This window comes from Perognathus longimembris, chromosome 2 (assembly GCF_023159225.1).
Source record: "Perognathus longimembris pacificus isolate PPM17 chromosome 2, ASM2315922v1, whole genome shotgun sequence".
In the NCBI taxonomy this organism is placed as follows: Eukaryota; Metazoa; Chordata; class Mammalia; order Rodentia; family Heteromyidae; genus Perognathus; species Perognathus longimembris.
The window spans coordinates 116386958-116404434 of record NC_063162.1 but is presented as its reverse complement, the minus strand read 5'-3'; the positions used below and the strand labels follow the sequence as shown (position 1 = coordinate 116404434).

The 17477-nt window shown below is 36.6% G+C and overlaps 1 protein-coding gene across 1 annotated transcript; it reads left to right on the top strand.

Moving 5' to 3' along the window:
- Window positions 1–614: 614 nt before the first annotated feature.
- Lrrd1 (leucine rich repeats and death domain containing 1) lies at window positions 615–13002 on the top strand. The gene is made up of 5 exons (XM_048337885.1): window positions 615–2531; window positions 5950–6148; window positions 9695–9856; window positions 11847–11967; window positions 12819–13002. The coding sequence occupies exons 1-5, from the start codon at window positions 615–617 to the stop codon at window positions 13000–13002; spliced, it is 2583 nt and encodes an 860-aa protein (XP_048193842.1).
- The last annotated feature ends 4475 nt before the right edge of the window (window positions 13003–17477 follow it).

Genomic DNA, 17477 nt, shown 5'->3' with positions numbered 1-17477 from the left:
ATGATTGACTTTCTTCCAAAAATTGGTAAATTCATCTGTTTTGTATACCTCCTAATTTTGATTTTTTTCCCCATTCTTTTTCTTTATTTTTGGCATTACTGGAATTTGAACTCAGAGCATTATACTTGCCAGGCAGGCAGTCTACCAGTTGAACCATTCTATTTATGCCTCCTGTGTAGCTAGTATTACAGACATGTACCAGCATTTCCATGTTTTCATTGGTTGAGATGGAGTCTTGTGAACTTTTACCCAGGGTTGGTATCACACTGTGATCCTTCTGATCATCAGTCACCTCCCAGGAAGCTAGAATTACAGGTGCGAGTCAGGAAAGCTAACTTCTTTTTCTACAATTTTAATGTAATTTCAACTGTCAAATGATAAAAACATGCAGTAAATAAACAATATTTAACCAGGAATCTTGTTCAAAATTAGTTTGTTATAAATGTATTAACTTTGCATCCATTAATTATTCCTTATAGATTAATTATATCACAAGTCATTTGTAGTTTTGATAGCTTTCTTTTAATATTAACATTTGTTTTGTAGGTTCAAAAGACAAAACATGAAAAAGTATAGTTATCATTTTTAATTGATATAAAACAGGAGCAAATACGATGTCTGATGATGAAGATAGATCATCAGACATAGAAGATACAAGTACAAAGTTTAGGAAAGGATCTCGATCAGAGTCAGTGGAGGAGCCTGAATTTATTAAAGAAAGATCAAGTTCCTTAAATGAAGTTTCTCATGACCAGAAACGGAAATCTTTCAATCAGACTTATGAAACATATTTCATGAAGGATACATTAGAGCCGACATTCTCCTCTGAAAGCAACAGAGATGAAGACAAAAGGAAAAAAATTCATTTTACTGAAATAGGTCCTATGGATGCCAGCCCAGTGCCTGAACCAGAAACTTTTCCAGTTTCATTACTAGAAACAACTGAGGAGATTGAAGACTTACCATATGATGAGAAAGTAGAAAAAGTTAGTCCACAAGTCTCTGAAGAAAGTGAGGAAAGAGTTGTCTCAGAGTCAGATCTGTTTACAGTTAGTTTGGAAGCCCATGGTTTACAAGAATTCCCTAAGGACATCTTAAAAGTCAAATATGTAAAGTATCTCTTCTTAAACAAGAATCAAATAAGAAGTTTTCAAGGAGCAGACACAGCAGATCTTCTAGGACTTGAGATTCTGTCTTTGCAGGAAAATGAGTTAACATCACTCCCATCTGAAATTCAGCTACTTCATAATTTAAGGATATTGAATGTCAGTCACAACCAAATATCATCTGTTCCTAAAGAAATATCAGAGCTTGGGAATATAACACAACTCCTCCTCAATAACAATTGTGTCAAAAATTTTCCTTTCTCTGGCCTAGAAAATCTTAAAAAGTTGGAAGTTTTAAATTTGGGTAAAAATAATTTAGGACACATAGACACTCTGCCTACTTTGAAAACCTTGTGTGTTCTTAATCTGGAATATAATCAGTTAACAATATTTCCTAAAGTTCTTTGCTTTCTTCCAAACTTACTTTCACTAAATCTTAATGGGAACTTGATAGGAAGTTTGCCAAAAGAAATTAGAGAACTTAAACAGTTAGAAAAATTAACAATGGATCACAATAAACTTACATTTTTGGCTGTGGAAATTTTCCAGTTATTCAAAATAAAAGAACTCCGACTGGCTGACAATAAATTGGAAGTTATTTCATGCAAAATTGAAAATTTCAGAGAACTTAGGATCCTCATACTAGATAAAAATTTCTTGAAAGATTTACCAGAGAAAATTACCAACTGCAGGATGTTGGAATACCTGAGCCTTAGTGATAATCAACTGGCAGAACTGCCTAAAAACATCCAGAAGCTCAAAAATTTACGAAAACTCCATGTAAACAGAAACAACATGATGAAAATAACTGACATGATCTCACATCTTAATAATTTACATAGTCTGGAATTTTCAGGAAATATGATTTTATATGTCCCCATTGAAATAAAAAACTGCAGAAAAATAACAAAAGTTGGATTAGATAATAACAGAATAGAGTTTTTCCCAGTGGGATTGTGTGCCTTAGAGTCACTTTATTATTTGAGTTTTAATGGAAATTTAATTTCAGAAATACCTGTGGATATATCTTTCAGTAAACAACTACTTCACTTTGAGTTGAGTGAAAACAAACTCCTAGTATTTTCTGAATACTTGTGTTCTCTTACCCATCTTAATTACCTGGATCTTGGTAAAAACCTAATCAAGATAATTCCACCATCTGTTTCTAATATGATGTCACTCCGTGTACTTATTTTATCTTGTAATAAATTTGAAACTTTCCCAACAGAATTGTGTGCTTTAGAATATTTGCAAGCACTTGATATTTCTGAGAACCAGCTACAGAAAATCCCTTCAGAGATACATAATTTAAAAAGAATCCAGAAATTAAACCTCTCAAGCAACCAATTTATGTATTTTCCTATTGAACTATGTCAACTTCAATCACTGGAAGAACTCTACATGAGTCAGGCAAATGGGAGAAAGGTAAGAGACTGGTATTTGGACTTTGAGGAACAAAACAGGATAAGAACATAAGTATGCCATGCATGTGTTTTAAACTTAGATGAAGTGCTTTAGTTTTTGAAAATAGGCTCTCCCTCCAGAGCTCCACACACAAAAAGAAACATGGTTTATAGATACACTTCTTTTTTGTTTAGTTTTTTTTTGCCAGTCCTTGGCCTTGAACTCAGGGCCTGAGCACTGTCCCTGGCTTCTTTTTGCTCAAGGCTAGAACTCTACCACGTAAGCCACAGCACCACTTCCAGCTTTTTCTATATATGTGGTGCTGAGGAATCAAACCCAGGGCTTCATGTATACTTTACCACTAGGCCATATTCCCAGCCCCTATAAATACACTTCTTAACACAATGAGTTATAGAAAAGTTTTCACTAAAATTCAATGTGAATCAAATAAAGCTGACAATTCTCTACATCTTTGTTTCAGTTTACTTAAAAAAAATTACATTACAAATGTCATATAAACTCATCTCTGAAAATATAGAAATTTTTGACAATAAGTTAAAAATGTTATTCCACAGGTATCTTTTCATCTTCTTTTTCTTGTAAGGCTTTGTAATTAAGTATTAAAAATGCTGAACATACTCAAATTTAATTCTATTTTCTCACTTCGTATTGCAAGAATTTCTCTTAAGTATTTTTCCTTGATATGTAACCTTCCTAATAATTATAACCAATATATGATTGATGTTGCTAATAGTTATTGTTAAGTACTTTGAATCTTGTATTTTCTTTAAGGCTGTGATAAATTTCATTAAGATCTTTTTTTTTAGCCGTTTCCTTAGGAAATTTTCTTCATGTATACGAGGCAAGCACTCTACCACTAGGCCACATTCCCAGCCCTATCCTTAGGAACATTTCACTGGAGAATTGTTAGATTAGGGCCTGCCTGCCTTCCTTTCCCTCCCTTTCTCCTTCCTTCCTTTCTTTTCCTTCCTTCCTTTCTTTTCCTTCCTTCCTTTCTTTTCCTTCCTTCCTTTCCTCCCCCCCTCTTTCCTTCTTTCTTTCCTTTCTTTCTTTCTTCCTTCTCTCCTTCCTTCCTTCCTTGGATAAAATTCAGATCTACAAATATGCTAAGCAAGGGGGCTGGGGATATGGCCTAGTGGCAAGAGTGCTTGCCTCGTATACATGAGGCCCTAGGTTCGATTCCCCAGCACCACATATACAGAAAATGGCCAGAAGGGGCGCTGTGGCTCAAGTGGCAGAGTGCTAGCCTTGAGCAAGAAGAAGCCAGGGACAGTGCTCAGGCCCTGAGTCCAAGCCCCAGGACTGGCCAAAAAAAAAAAAAAAAAAAAAAAAAAAAATATGCTAAGCAAGCACTCTAACAGTGAATAATAGTCCAAGCCCTAGAAATACTTTACTTTTTTTCCTTTTTCCTTTTTTTTTAATTTGTTTGTTCTGGTCTTGGGTCTTGAACTCAGGGCCTAGATGGTGTCCCTGAGATTTTTTCCATTCAAGGCTAGTGCTCTACCACTTGAGCCACAGCTCCAGTTTGGGCTTTTTGCTGGTTAAGTGAAGATAAGCCTTCCACAGACTTTCCTGCCCAGGCTGGCTTCAAACCATGATCCTCAGAGCTCAGCCTCCTGAGTACAAATCAGTATATGTATATATACTGACATAATGCATGTGCTGATTATACTAGTTTGTCTTAGAATCTCAGTAATCACAAGTAGTCTATGGCTATGTTTAGTACTGAGCTAAAAGTAAGATTTCTTGATGTCTGTTCCTTAAAATCCTAGTTCTATGATCTTTTGCTTAAAAAAGCTCTATCTATCTATCTATCTATCTATCTATCTATCTATCTATCTATCTACCATCTATCTCCTACCTCACTCCTTCCCTTCCTCAATGGCTGAAGAGATAATTTGATGATAAATCTAACCTTTCATTAAGGAGAAAGGTACATGCCTCTAATCCCTGCTACTTAGGTAGTGGAGGTCAGGAGTATCTCAGTTCAAAGCCAACACAGGCAAAACATTAGCAAGACCTCACTAACAGTAAGTTGATCATAGCGGAATGTACTGATCCAGCTATATGAGAAGTGTGAGTATGCAGAATACATATGGAGGCCAGTGTTTTGAAAAATAGCTAAAAGACAAGGGGTGGGGGTGTGACCCAGGTAGTTGAGTACTTACCTAGCAAGCACAAAGCTCTGATTTCAAACCCTTATATTGCCTAAATATGTTACATACGATGACACCTGTTATATATTCCCAGTAAGACAGCTCCAGAAAATAGTTACATAAGCACATGGAACAAATAGTGGTACATGTTGTATTTTTAAAGAGTTGCCATTATACTAAATAACTGTCTTTAGTTTTGCAATATAATCATCAGCTAATTCCTTCACTAATTTATGATCCTCTCCCTGTCCTTTATGTATATGATGTCTTCAATGCTATTCCCTTGATTCTCTGTTTTAAGAACTTCTTAGACCTCACCATACCTGCTGTCACTTCCATGTTCATAGTCCCCAAATGTGCATAATTGGAGCTCTCCTGACTAGTACTCAGTTCCATAGTTTACAAGTTCCCCTGGAGTTTCCAATATCACTTTTCCTATCCTGGTCGCTGGTGACCATTGAACCTTTCATGTCTAGATTACTTCAAAAGCCTCCTAGCTTCTATCCTCTCTGACTTAGTTTCCTTTATAGCAAGCCTTGTCAAACAACTAGTCTTGATTCCAGAGTTGTTGTTTTTTTGTCAGTCGTAGGACTTAAACAAAGGACTATTCTTTTTTTCTGAATAACTATATTTATTGTCAAAGTGATGTACAGAGGGGTTACAGTTTCATATGTAAGGCAGTGGGTACATTTCTTGTACAATTTGTTACCTTCTCCCTCATTCCTCCCCCCCAAGGGACTATTCTTAATAGTCCTGAATACAGAATGCAGTTAGTAACTGGGAGATTATCATAATCCTAACACTCAGAAGTCTGAGTCAAGAAGAGTTGAGAGTTTGAGGCAAGCCTGGTGTATACCCTATTATTCAAGAAGAATATCCTATGAAAATATTCAGTGACATTTTCAACCTGAGAACTGAGGGGTTTGAATTCAGGACCTTGAATTTTCTTGTCTTGTCTTGTTTGATTGCTGTTCTACCACACCTTTAACGCAGCATTTTTTTTGGTTATTCTGGTGATGGAGTCTTTGAACTTTTCTGCCTAGGCTGGCTTTGAATAAGATACTGTGGACTATAGCCTCCTGAGTTAGGAAGAATTACAGACAAAAGCCACCAGCACTGGACTTCAATCCTACTCCTTCTTAAAAGGCCATTCAAATTTCATCTTTCACATAAAGCTTTCCTTTACTTCCCTGATTTATTCTGCTGTACCTTCAAAGTATATGCATCAAGAATGATAAAAGCATAATTCATTTTTGTTACAGTTAACAAGGCTTCCAGAAGAGCTGTCTAATATGACTCATCTTAAAATACTTGATATCTCATATAATGCAATCAAAGAGATTCCAAGAAATATAGGAGAATTGAGAACTCTGGTTAGTTTTAATGCAGCCAACAACCAAATAAGTTATCTTCCACCATCGTTTTTATCTTTAAAAGATCTCCAGCAACTAAATCTAAAAGGTGAGTATCAAGCATAATTAATAAGTAGAATATAAGTGTCATCGTTGCAAGTTTTGCTGGAAAGATTGAGAATGGCAGTTAACATTAATGCATTAAGCACTTAATGCATTCCCTAGGTACAGGAAATGAAAACAAAGCATAAGATTCCATTCTTGCCCCAAAAAGCTTATTATGAAGCTCTGGAACAGGAAGACATTTCCATTCTTCTCTGGAAATATCATTGAGTATGTCTTCCCTTTTAAACATGAACAAACCTCGCAACACAGGCTGGTTCTCCTGATGCTGCTCTATACCCTACAACACTAGTAGCTTACAAGCTTTCAAACTCAAACCAGAAGGGACATGGAAAAGTAAACCACAGCTGGGCGCTAGTGGCTCATACCTGTAATACTAGCTACTCAGAAGGCTCAGATCTGAGGGTTGTGGTTCAAAACCAGCCCAGGCAGGAAAATCCATGAGACTCTTAATCTCCAATCAACCACCAGAAAACCAGAAGTAGAACTGTGACTCAAACTGCCAGTGTGCTAGCCTTGAACAAAAGAGCTCAGGGACAGTGCCCAGGCCCTGAGTTCAAGCCCCACAACTAACAAAAGAAAAAAGAACAAGCAAATCACTCACTTGAAAGCTATCAGAAAATATTCCTGAAAGTACAAGAAATACTAGGTTGGTAGTTTTCATAATAATTCCAATTAAGAAATATTCACATTTACAGAAAATAATAAACATGTATGTATTCATTCTTACATACTGGATGCTAGCATTTTATGATAGTAATATTTTGTATATATACTTAAGATAGTCTTTATCTATATAGTCATTTAAAAATCTGTACAATATTTAATAGGTACAATCAATCCATCATCAATACTCTCAATTAGGTTATTTCCAGTATGTTTACTACTACACACATTTCTGATATACATCTGCTTGAGTTTCTCTAAGGCATAAAGTTCTAAGAACAGCTGCTGTACACGAGTGTAAGTACATTATTAGATTTCAACAAATTGTTCTCCACGGTGTTTGTAGAACAGTTGATTTCATGAAACTACATTTTTCAGGTGGCCTTTATAACCAGTGCCCCACACCTTATTAAATTTGGAGTGTTTCTAGACTGAAAACAAAACTTACCTTTTTTTTTTACTGCAAAGTACTAGTAGAACACTACTACTAATGCACCAGTATGCATTAATAGTATTAATAGAGGGTAATGGCGGAGACTAGATAATGGAGGAGCCTAAGCATGTGTGGAGGTGGAGTACATGGGAAGTCCTTGTATTTTCATGTCAATTTTCATGTGGAACTACAATATGGATAAACTTTGAAAATATGCTAACTGAAAAGTTCATACACATGTATATGTATGTATGTATGTATGTAAATGTATATATAAAGGAGTTAAATAGTTAAATATAATTCCATGTATATGAAATATTCATAACATTGGGCAAATACAGGGACCCAGTGCAGATAGATAGTTGTCAAAGGATGGAAAGTGGGCAGAATAGGGAGCAACTACCTACTGCATGTAGGGTTTCCTTTGGAGTTGATGTTCAGAATTCACATGAATTACTGCTAATGTTCTAAAAGTACATTTAGTGCACTGTTTGCTTTAAATTTGTTTATTTTGTTATTTGAATTTCACCTTAATAAGACAAAACATGCAGCCAGGTACTGGTGACTCACAGCTGTAACCCTAGCTATTCAGGAGGTTAGGCTCTAAGAATCACTGTACAAAGCCAGCCTGGGCAGAAAAGATTGTGAGACTCTTCTTTTTACTAAACTACCCAAAAGTCTGAGCTGTGGCTCAGTGGTAGAGTCCTAGCCTTGATCAAAAATAAGCTCAGGGACAGCACCCAGGCCCTGAGTTCAAGCCCCAGGACCAGCACAAAACAAACCACAAAACCAAAAGAACCCAAAACACCCAGTCACAGCAGTCAAGCCCAAGAGAAACAGAAAAAAAAAGTTACATTTAAAAATTCACCACCAGAAAACCAGAAGTAGAACTGTGGCTCAAATTTCTAGGTCACTTAAAACAGCAATCCACAGATACCAGAAAGGCAACAAAACACAAGAAGAATAAACAAAAGAAATCAACGCACATCACACATGGCATAAACACATATATAGGAACTCTTATTATTTGAAAAAGACTTATTTACATACAGGATTATTATCCAAAATGCACAAAGAACACTTAAAACTCCAACAATAAGAAAATAACCGACATGAGTGTAAAACAGTAGAGGGACTCTTTTGGGGAGTAACCAGTGGGATGGGGAAGGTGAAGGGAGAGGGTGAAGAGGGAGGTGAATGTGGCTATAGACAGGCAGTGACACCCCCTCATAATCCTAGAGACTTGGGAGGCAGAGAAAAAAGTATCACTATTTGAGGCCAGCCCAAGCAAAAATTTACCAAACCATATCTCAGAGATCAGGCTGGGAAATAATGGTATATAAGCATTGATGGGAGGATCACAGCCCAAGTGGTAGAGCACTTGTCTAGCAGGTGCAAAGGTTCTGTGTCCAAAATCTCCATAACCAAGAAAAAAATCTAAGTAGTATTTCATTGTTTTTAATGTTATCAGTGAGCTTGTTTTCTTGATTTCTTTTTTAGACTGTTCATTACTAGTATATAGAAACACAAACTAATTTTGTGCATTGATCATGTATCCTGCAACTTTACTCAATTTGTGTATGTACACTACACTTCTGTGACATTCTTTCCTAAAACCCAGAATACTACTCTAATCATGAGAGATTATATCAGACTATTTCAAATACAGAATATTCCACAAAATTTCGAATCAGTAATCTTCAAAACGATTCATATCTGAAACAAAAGGAAAGACTGAGAAGACATCATACCATTCATACCATAGAGAACTATACAATATGGTGTCCTGGAATGGATTCTGGAAATAAAGAGCATGATGGGAAAAAAATTAGTAAATCAAAATGAGTCTAATTTGGTTAATAGAAATGTAGCAATGCTTTGTTAGACTGGGAAAATGTGAAATGTGAGATAATACCACAGGCATGTAGGAGTATATAAGATCTCACTACAATCTCTGCAATTTTCCTGCAGATCTGTAATTATTCTGAACAAAAGTTTATTTTAAAAATGACCACCCACGCAGTTCAAAGCCAGCTTGGGCAGAAAACCAGAGGTGGTGCTGTGGCTCAGATGGCAGAGGGCTAGCCTTGATCTGAAGAGCTCAGGGGCAGTGACCAGGCCCAGAGTTCAAGCCCCATGACCAACAAAAAAAACAAACAAACAAACAAACAAACAAAAAACCCCACAGATATCCACCTACTCTGTAAAAATCCTTTGCTGTACTGTAAGGGGATAACCTCCTGTGTCATTTTTCCAAGGCCAAAGCTGTTTCTGTATACTCTCTTAGTATGAGGACATTGATAAAATCTTAGGACTTCCTACCATTAGGGAATCTGGTACTTTGCAATAGATATCCATACATAACTATTATTTGTCTCTGTAGTTTGATTTTATAGAAAGGTATGATTCAATTACCTTTTTTTTTCCTCTTAGGAAACAATCTGATAGATCTACCTAGTGGTATCTACAACCTTTCTTCACTGAAGGAAATAAATTTTGATGACAACCCTTTGCTGAGACCTCCTATGGAAATCTGTAAAGGAAAACAACTGTATACTATTACACGTTATCTACAAAAGGCAGATGAAAGAGATGGTAGGTGATGTGTGCTTGGTGTCTTTATAAGCAATTTTACAGTATTATCTGTAGATAATAGCTCTGATTGGAGGCATTCACTTAGAAACACCATTAAAATGTCTTCACTATTATGAGAGTTACTGGTTTGTTTTGCTTATTCAGATTATTTGATCCAGAACTACACAAATTGAACCTTTGAAAACAGACAAATTCCATGGAAGGGTGGGTTACTTCCTACACATTGACTTTAATACCTTTCTTTTTCTTTTTTTTTTTCCTTTAATGTCAAAGTGATGTACAGAGGGGTTTACAGTTTCATATGTGAGGCAGTGAATACATTTGTTATCCAACTTGTTATCTCCTCCCTCATTTTTCTCCTGCCTTCCCCTTCTCCCTTTTCTTTCTTTCTTTCTTTTTTTTTTTTTTATTAGTTGTGGGGCTTGAACTCAGGCCCTGGGTGCTGTCCCTGAGCTCTTGTGCTCAAAGCTAGTGCTCTATCACTTTGAGCCACAGCTCCACTTCAAGTTTTTTTCATGGTTAATTGGAGATAAGACTCTTGTGGACTTCCCTGCCTGGGGTGGCCTCAAACCACGATCCTCAGATCTGAGCGTCCTGAGTAGCAAGGATTACAGGCATGAGCCACCAGTGCCTGGCAACCTCAATGCCTTTCAGTAGGCGTTTCAGAACATAGGTGGCCAGAACATAAATACATGGACTGCTTCATTTCTAATCTTTTCTAATTTTTACCAGCTACAGTTGTTCGAACAAACATATTTGCCTGGAAGGAAGTCCATAGATATTTCCACTAATACCAATTAGTTTGGGCCCTACTCAATCATCTGTTTGCCATCTTTGAAATTAAAAGTCACAATTGCTGTCTTTAACTTTCTGTGTAGCCTGTGCTAATTATTGTTATTAAAAAGGAATATCCCATGGTAATTCCATTTCTGTAAATAAAGATTTGGGGTTTTTTCAAAGATCCACAAAATATTTTTGATAGGTATAATATTTTAGAGAAAGGATGTTATTATGGGATTAACCTCCTAGCTAAAATTGTGTTTCCCAAGTTCTCAAAGAAGGAGGATTCATTGTAGTCTTTATGGGAAAATGCAATAGGCAATGGCAACAGATTAGAGAGAGAACCTCAGACATTTACCACTTTTCTGTGTATTTAAGAAGCCTTCCTATTGCAGCTTAAGCATCCATGAATGTAAGGAGAAGTAGCACGAGGGATGTATTTATTCTGCAGTTATCAAAGATCATAAAGTCTCTCTATGAAACTTTTATTTGTGAGATTGGAATTTTCATTTATAGCATTGGCATGTAATCTACTTTCAATAACTAATAGCATACATGCCTAGAATAGAAAAAGCAGGGAGCCAGAGGCATGGCTCAAGTGGTAGAGTACATGCCTAGCAAGCAGAAGGCTGTGAGTTCAATCCCCATTACCTCTAAAAATAAAGGAAGAAAAGAAGAAAAGGGAAAGGGAGAGAAAGAGAGAGGAGAAAGAAAACCCAGAACATATCTGAGATGTGCACAGTGGATGGAAGAAATCTAGTTTGGGGATGTAATGCAATTTAGCTTGAAGTTAAAAGCTTTCATTAAAAAACAAAATCACTCATATTTAAACCAACACTTACTAAAATGATTATAATATAAAATATGCATGTGTTGGTTTCTCAATTTGGCTCATAAATAAGCCTATAAACGAGAATTAAAGAAGGAATGCAATTCATTTCAAAACTTGAATGAAGTTTGAAATTCACTTTAAAGTTCTTTATAATATCCTTTAAATTAGGCATTTCTGGTTGAAGGACTTTTCAGATTTTAAAAGAAATGGAATGAACTGCTCATGTTTCAGATTATATTTCAGATCTGTATTGTCATTTTCAATGTTACTGAACATACATATTTGATAGGAGTACAGAAGTAAGAAAACTAAATATTAATTCAAAATGGAGTATCTTCTTCAAAAGAAATAGCTAAAAATGTTTATTTCCAAATATAGATAAAATCTTAGAGAAGATATTGAAGATAGTTGCCAGTAATATAAATGAAACAAATTTTGAATTATTGTATCAAAAACTATATCTGGCAAGCTCAGAAACCAGTACTTATACTTCAAAGAGGTATGTAAGAATGACAACATTTGGGCTGGGAATATGGTCTAGTCTAGGTAAAGTGTTCGCCTCTTATACATGAAGCCCTGGGTTTGATTCCTCATCCCCACATATATAGAAAAAGCCAGAAGTGGTGCTGTGGCTCAAGTGGTAGTTTTGTAGCTTTGAGCAAAATGAAGCCAGGGACAGTGCTCAAGCCCTGAGTTCAAGCCCCAGGACTGGCAAAAAAAAAAAAAAAAAAAAGAAGAAGACAACATTTGTACAAGTTCATTCTCACATCTGATTTATGTTATGTTTATATTATGTGGCTTTGGCATAGTCATGTTAAACTCTAATTTGTTATGGAAGATTTATTTTAGTTTATTATACATTTGAGATTCATGCTGGGAAGGCCATAGAGTATAAGAGAAAGGTCTCTAAGGATAAAATGCTTGGCTTTAATCCAGCTGGAATTGTGACTTTGGCAAATCCTTTTAACTTTGCTATGCCTCAATTTCTTCCCTGGTAAAATAGATTCTTAGAGATGTGTCATTAGAGCCAAGTGAAATCAAGCTGTGTGTGGTAAATATAAGTATTGGTTTATAATCAAGTTATTTGAAGCCTTGAGAACTCATGTAAGTTGAAGTGTTGACTTATCATAAGGAAATGAGTGATACCATTCATGTTCTATGTGCCAAACTTTGTAGCAAGCTTTCATATAGACAATTTACTGATTAATTTTAGGCTCACTTTCATTTGATAAATTGGTTTAAAAAACTTAGATATACAATTTTAAGTAATTTAAGGTAATAATCTCAATTGTTATTTAAAATAATATTCTCAATTGGTTATTAAAATAATTGTTACTTTATTTTTTTCAGCACTGGTCCATTAAAGGAAAGAGCCTACCAAACTTTTGTTAAATGGAAAACTGAAAACAACCTATCACTAACTGCTGCTGCTTTAAGAGACCAACTAGTTCGGACACTGAAAATGATTGGAGCATATGACATAATGGACAAAATAACAGCTTTAACTCTTTATACACGTGCAATTAAATTCTAACCAGTGGATCCATAAGAAGCAAGGAAAATTTATGATGTATTTATATAGTTGAAGCTGGATTTTCAAGACATGTCACTTCATTTCATCATACAAGATAATTATTGCTTTCCTTGCATTAATACGACATGCCAATTTATGACTACAATTCTAATGTTAGCACAATAAAATATTACAGACACTGTTTTGCATATTTGCAAATTAGAATGATTTTGAATTTGCAAATAATTTCATGAAAATTTCTTATATAAGCCAGGTGCCAGTGGCTTACATCTATCATCCTAGGTACTCAGGAGGCCGAGTACCTAGAGCAAGGTTCAAAGCACCAGGGCTAGAGGCTTGACTTAAGTGGTAGAGCACCAGCAGAGCAAGCAAGCCTCATGATTGAAAGGCTCTGAATTCAAACCTCAGTGTTAACCCCCCCTCCCCCTAAATTGTTATATAATACTTTTACATGAGACAAATAGTAAGATTTTCCTGTTTTATGTGCCTTTCCCTTTCTTTTTATAGGAGAAATCCCCTTCTATATGGGGAATACATTTCACATATTTTAGGAAGAGATTCTCTTGTCATATTTTACATCTTACCCTTTGCCACAGTCACTAACACCGGAGTCTTCGACATAGTTAACCACAGTGATTGACTTAGAGAAAGCCATTTGACTCAAGTCATGGCATTAAGAATCTCCCTTGGGCTTTTCTGGAGAGCTATGAGAGAAGTTGCATGCTTCCTGCTGGTAAGGATTTTAGTTTTAGTGTCTTAATATATGCATAGTGTGTGATAGTCTGTTGAGAGTTTTATGAAGAGAAAGAACCTGTCTGTATTTGTTTGGGCCCACAGTCCAACTTTGTCTAAAGCTATCTATACTTCTGAACTACATCCTTAGCCCTCTATATTTCTTCATAGGAAGCATGCTGATCTCAGGCTAGTGCTGATACTCTCTCTGTTTAATGAAATTGCAGAATGTTTAAAAATGGTGTCACTCTAGTATATTGTGAGTGCATTTCCCACAGTTTACTTTGGATTATTATGTACTGAACATGCACTTTAGTATGATTTAATTGGAAAATATGATTAAATGGAGTTTTAAGCTGGGTGCCTATCACACATGCCTGCAATCCTAGTTACTCAGGAGGCAAAGATCTTACGATTACTGTCTGAAGCCGATTAACCACAAAAAGCCAAAAGTGGAGCTGTGGCTCAAGTGGTAGAATGCTAGCCTTGAGCAACAGAGCTCAGGGACAATGAATGCCCAGGCCCCATGTTCAAGCCCCAGAACTGAGCACACACATGTTTTAAAACATGACACAATATAATGGTAGTGAAGTCTGGAGGACTGGGACAAGCTAACTTTTATCTTCTTTTTGTTCATTTGTGTCCATTTTCTTAAAATGGGTGTATGTCACACAAAAAAAGGATACCAATTGGGTTGGGAAAATGGCCTAGTGGTCAAGTGCTTGCCTCGTATACATGAAGCCCTGGGTTCGATTCCTCAGCACCACATATATAGAAAAAGCTGGAAGTGGTGCTGTGGCTCAAGTGGTAGAGTGCTAGCCTTGAGCAAAAAGAGGCCAGGGACAGTGCTCAGGCCCTGAGTTCAAGCCCCAGGACTGGCAAAAAACCCCAAAAAAATCCCAAAAGGATACAAATGAAGACATGCAATTTCATTAACACAACGAGTTTGATATTGGCATGTTATTTTTATCTTGGAGTTTGGGATTTTATGCATATACTTAAAAACAGGGCTGAAGTTTTTAAAAATTGTTATTATAAAGGTGATGTACAGAGGGGTTATAGCTTCATAAGTGTACTTTAACAATAATAGCAGTGCAGTTAATATACTTGTTTGAAGCCAAACAATTCTGTTCTTGCTTTATCACTAATTAGTTGCTTAGTTTTGTGAAAGTCATCTAACCTGTCTTTTTTTTTTTTTTGGCCAGTCCTGGGACTCAGGGCCTGAGCACTGTCCCTGGCTTCTTCCCGCTCAAGGCTAGCACTCCGCCACTTGAGCCACAGCGCCGCTTCTGGCCGTTTTCTGTATATGTGGTGCTGGGGAATCGAACCTAGGGTCTCGTGTATCCGAGGCAGGCACTCTTGCCACTAGGCTATATCCCCAGCCCTAACCTGTCTTGATGGAGAGAATTCCTAAGATGCTAGGCTCTAATGAGGCAATCCTTTCTATAATGTAATTTATTTAGTGTATTAAAAAAAGAACAGTACTTGTATATTTTAAAAATATATTTAAAAATGCAAAACAAAGTTTACATTATCTATTTTCACAAAATGGACTAGGTTAGGCAACTTTGAGTTGGGAGTCTTATATGTATTTTCAGTTTGTTTTGATTTTTTTTCTTATTTATATCTTCCCAATACTGGAGATATTGTGTAAAAATTTTTGAAGACTTGTATTTTATTTTGCACTTTTTTCTTTCAAATTTGACTGCAAAAGTCAATACACATTGTTCTCATGTAAATATTTTGTGTACATGAATACATTGAAACTTTCTCAGTAAATGAAGTCCTTTGAGAATTTGGTTCTTTGGACCACACTGTGTATTCCTGCATTGCCTTTTGCTGATTATCTTGAAGATGGAGTCTCACTGACTTTTCTGTCTAAGCTAGCTTCAAATCTGGTTCCTCTAGATCTCAGCCTTTGAAGTAGCCAAGATTAGAGAGCTGGTGAGTCACTGTTGCCTGGCCTCCCTCTCTCCTTATGATTTGGGCTGTTATTGTGGTATTTCCAGTGAGCATAGTTAGAGCTAGCTGCACAGAACAGAACTATCAACAATAGGTCAACTATAGGGATATACATTTATATAAGTCACTTAAAAATCTATTTCCTTATAGTATTCATTTTCTCATGTTTGTATACTATGTTTATGCTCTCAAAAAGATGGTATTGCCTACTTTATTGTGTAAAGTGGCCTTTGTAAAATTTTGCAGTTTTTCTCAAAACTTTTTTTTTTTTTTGCTGGTCATGGGGCTTGAACTCTGGGCCTGGACACTGTCCCTGAACCTCTTTGTGCTCAAGGCTAGCATTCTACCACTTGAGGCACAGTGCCACTTCTGGCTTTTTTGAGTAGTTTATTGAAGATAAGAGTTTCATGGGGACTTTTCAGCCAGGGTTGGCTTTGAACAGCCTCAGATCTCAGCCTCTTGAGTAGCTAGGATTACAGGTGTGAGCCACCAGTAACCCAGCTCTCAAATCCCCTTTTAAGAATATATATATATATATATATATATATATATATATATATATTTTTTTTTTTTTTTGGCCAGTCCTGGGCCTTGGACTCAGGGCCTGAGCACTGTCCTGGCTTCCTTTTGCTCAAGGCTAGCACTCTGCCACTTGAGCCACAGCGCCACTTCTGGCCGTTTTCTGTATATGTGGTGCTGGGGAATCGAACCCAGGGCCTCATGTATACGAGGCAAGCTCTCTTGCCACTAGGCCATATCCCCAGCCCCCTTTTAAGAATGTTTTAAAAAGGATTTTTCCAGAATTATATAAACTATATAACTATATATTCATTTACATCTGAGTTTATAAATTTGTATCTATTTTAAGCATTTCAATTTTTCATGATTTTAGACCTTATGAATTTGTTTGTGGGTCCTGGGGCTTGAACTCAGGGCTTAGGTGCTGTCCTTGACAGCTTTGGGGGTTTTTTCCCCTCAAGGCTAATGCTCTATCAGCCACAGCTCCACTTCTGGCTTTTTTGGTAGTTAACTGTAGATTAGAGTCTCACCAACTTTACTGCACAGGCTGGCTTCAAATTGCAATTCTCAGATCTCAGCCTCACAATAGCTAAGATTAAAGGTGTGACACATCAGTGCCCAGCTCTTTTGATCTTTCAGGATTTCAACAGTTGGGACAAACCTGGAAGTAAGAGTCTCCTGTTGTAGTAGGATCCTGTTGCAGTAATGCAGACAGGAAATTAACAAGGCCTTCCCTAAGCCAGTGGCAACAGGAATGAAGAAACTTTTAAGAAGGAAGACTTACAGGATTGGATGACTGATTTGACCTGAAGAATGGAAGAGGAGGAAAACAGTGGACAGCAGTGCCGTTTCAATGCAGGCATCACATGAGGGCAGATGGGTGGGAGGGAATGAGTTTAGGTTTTGGATTTACTGAGATGAAATACTTTGGGAATACCTAGCAGGCAATTATCTCTATTCATTTCCCAAGCGACTTACAGTTTTGTTTTGTTTCTTGTATTCCAAAACTTAGCACTTAATCTAGCTCTAAATCAATCTGGTCAGGACCTCCGGTTAATAATCAGGAAGGAGGGTTAAATTTGGCAGTCATATTGTCAGAGAAGCTTTAATTTGATGCCATCAGACTCATTAAGATCAAAGTTTCACTTGCTGCAAAATCTTTGGGTCCTTCAATCCTCAAGAAAATGGGTGTTCTTGGGAAATGTGACAAATAAAGAGCTCACAACTTCCCATACATTTACGTTTATTTCGCTACAACTTAT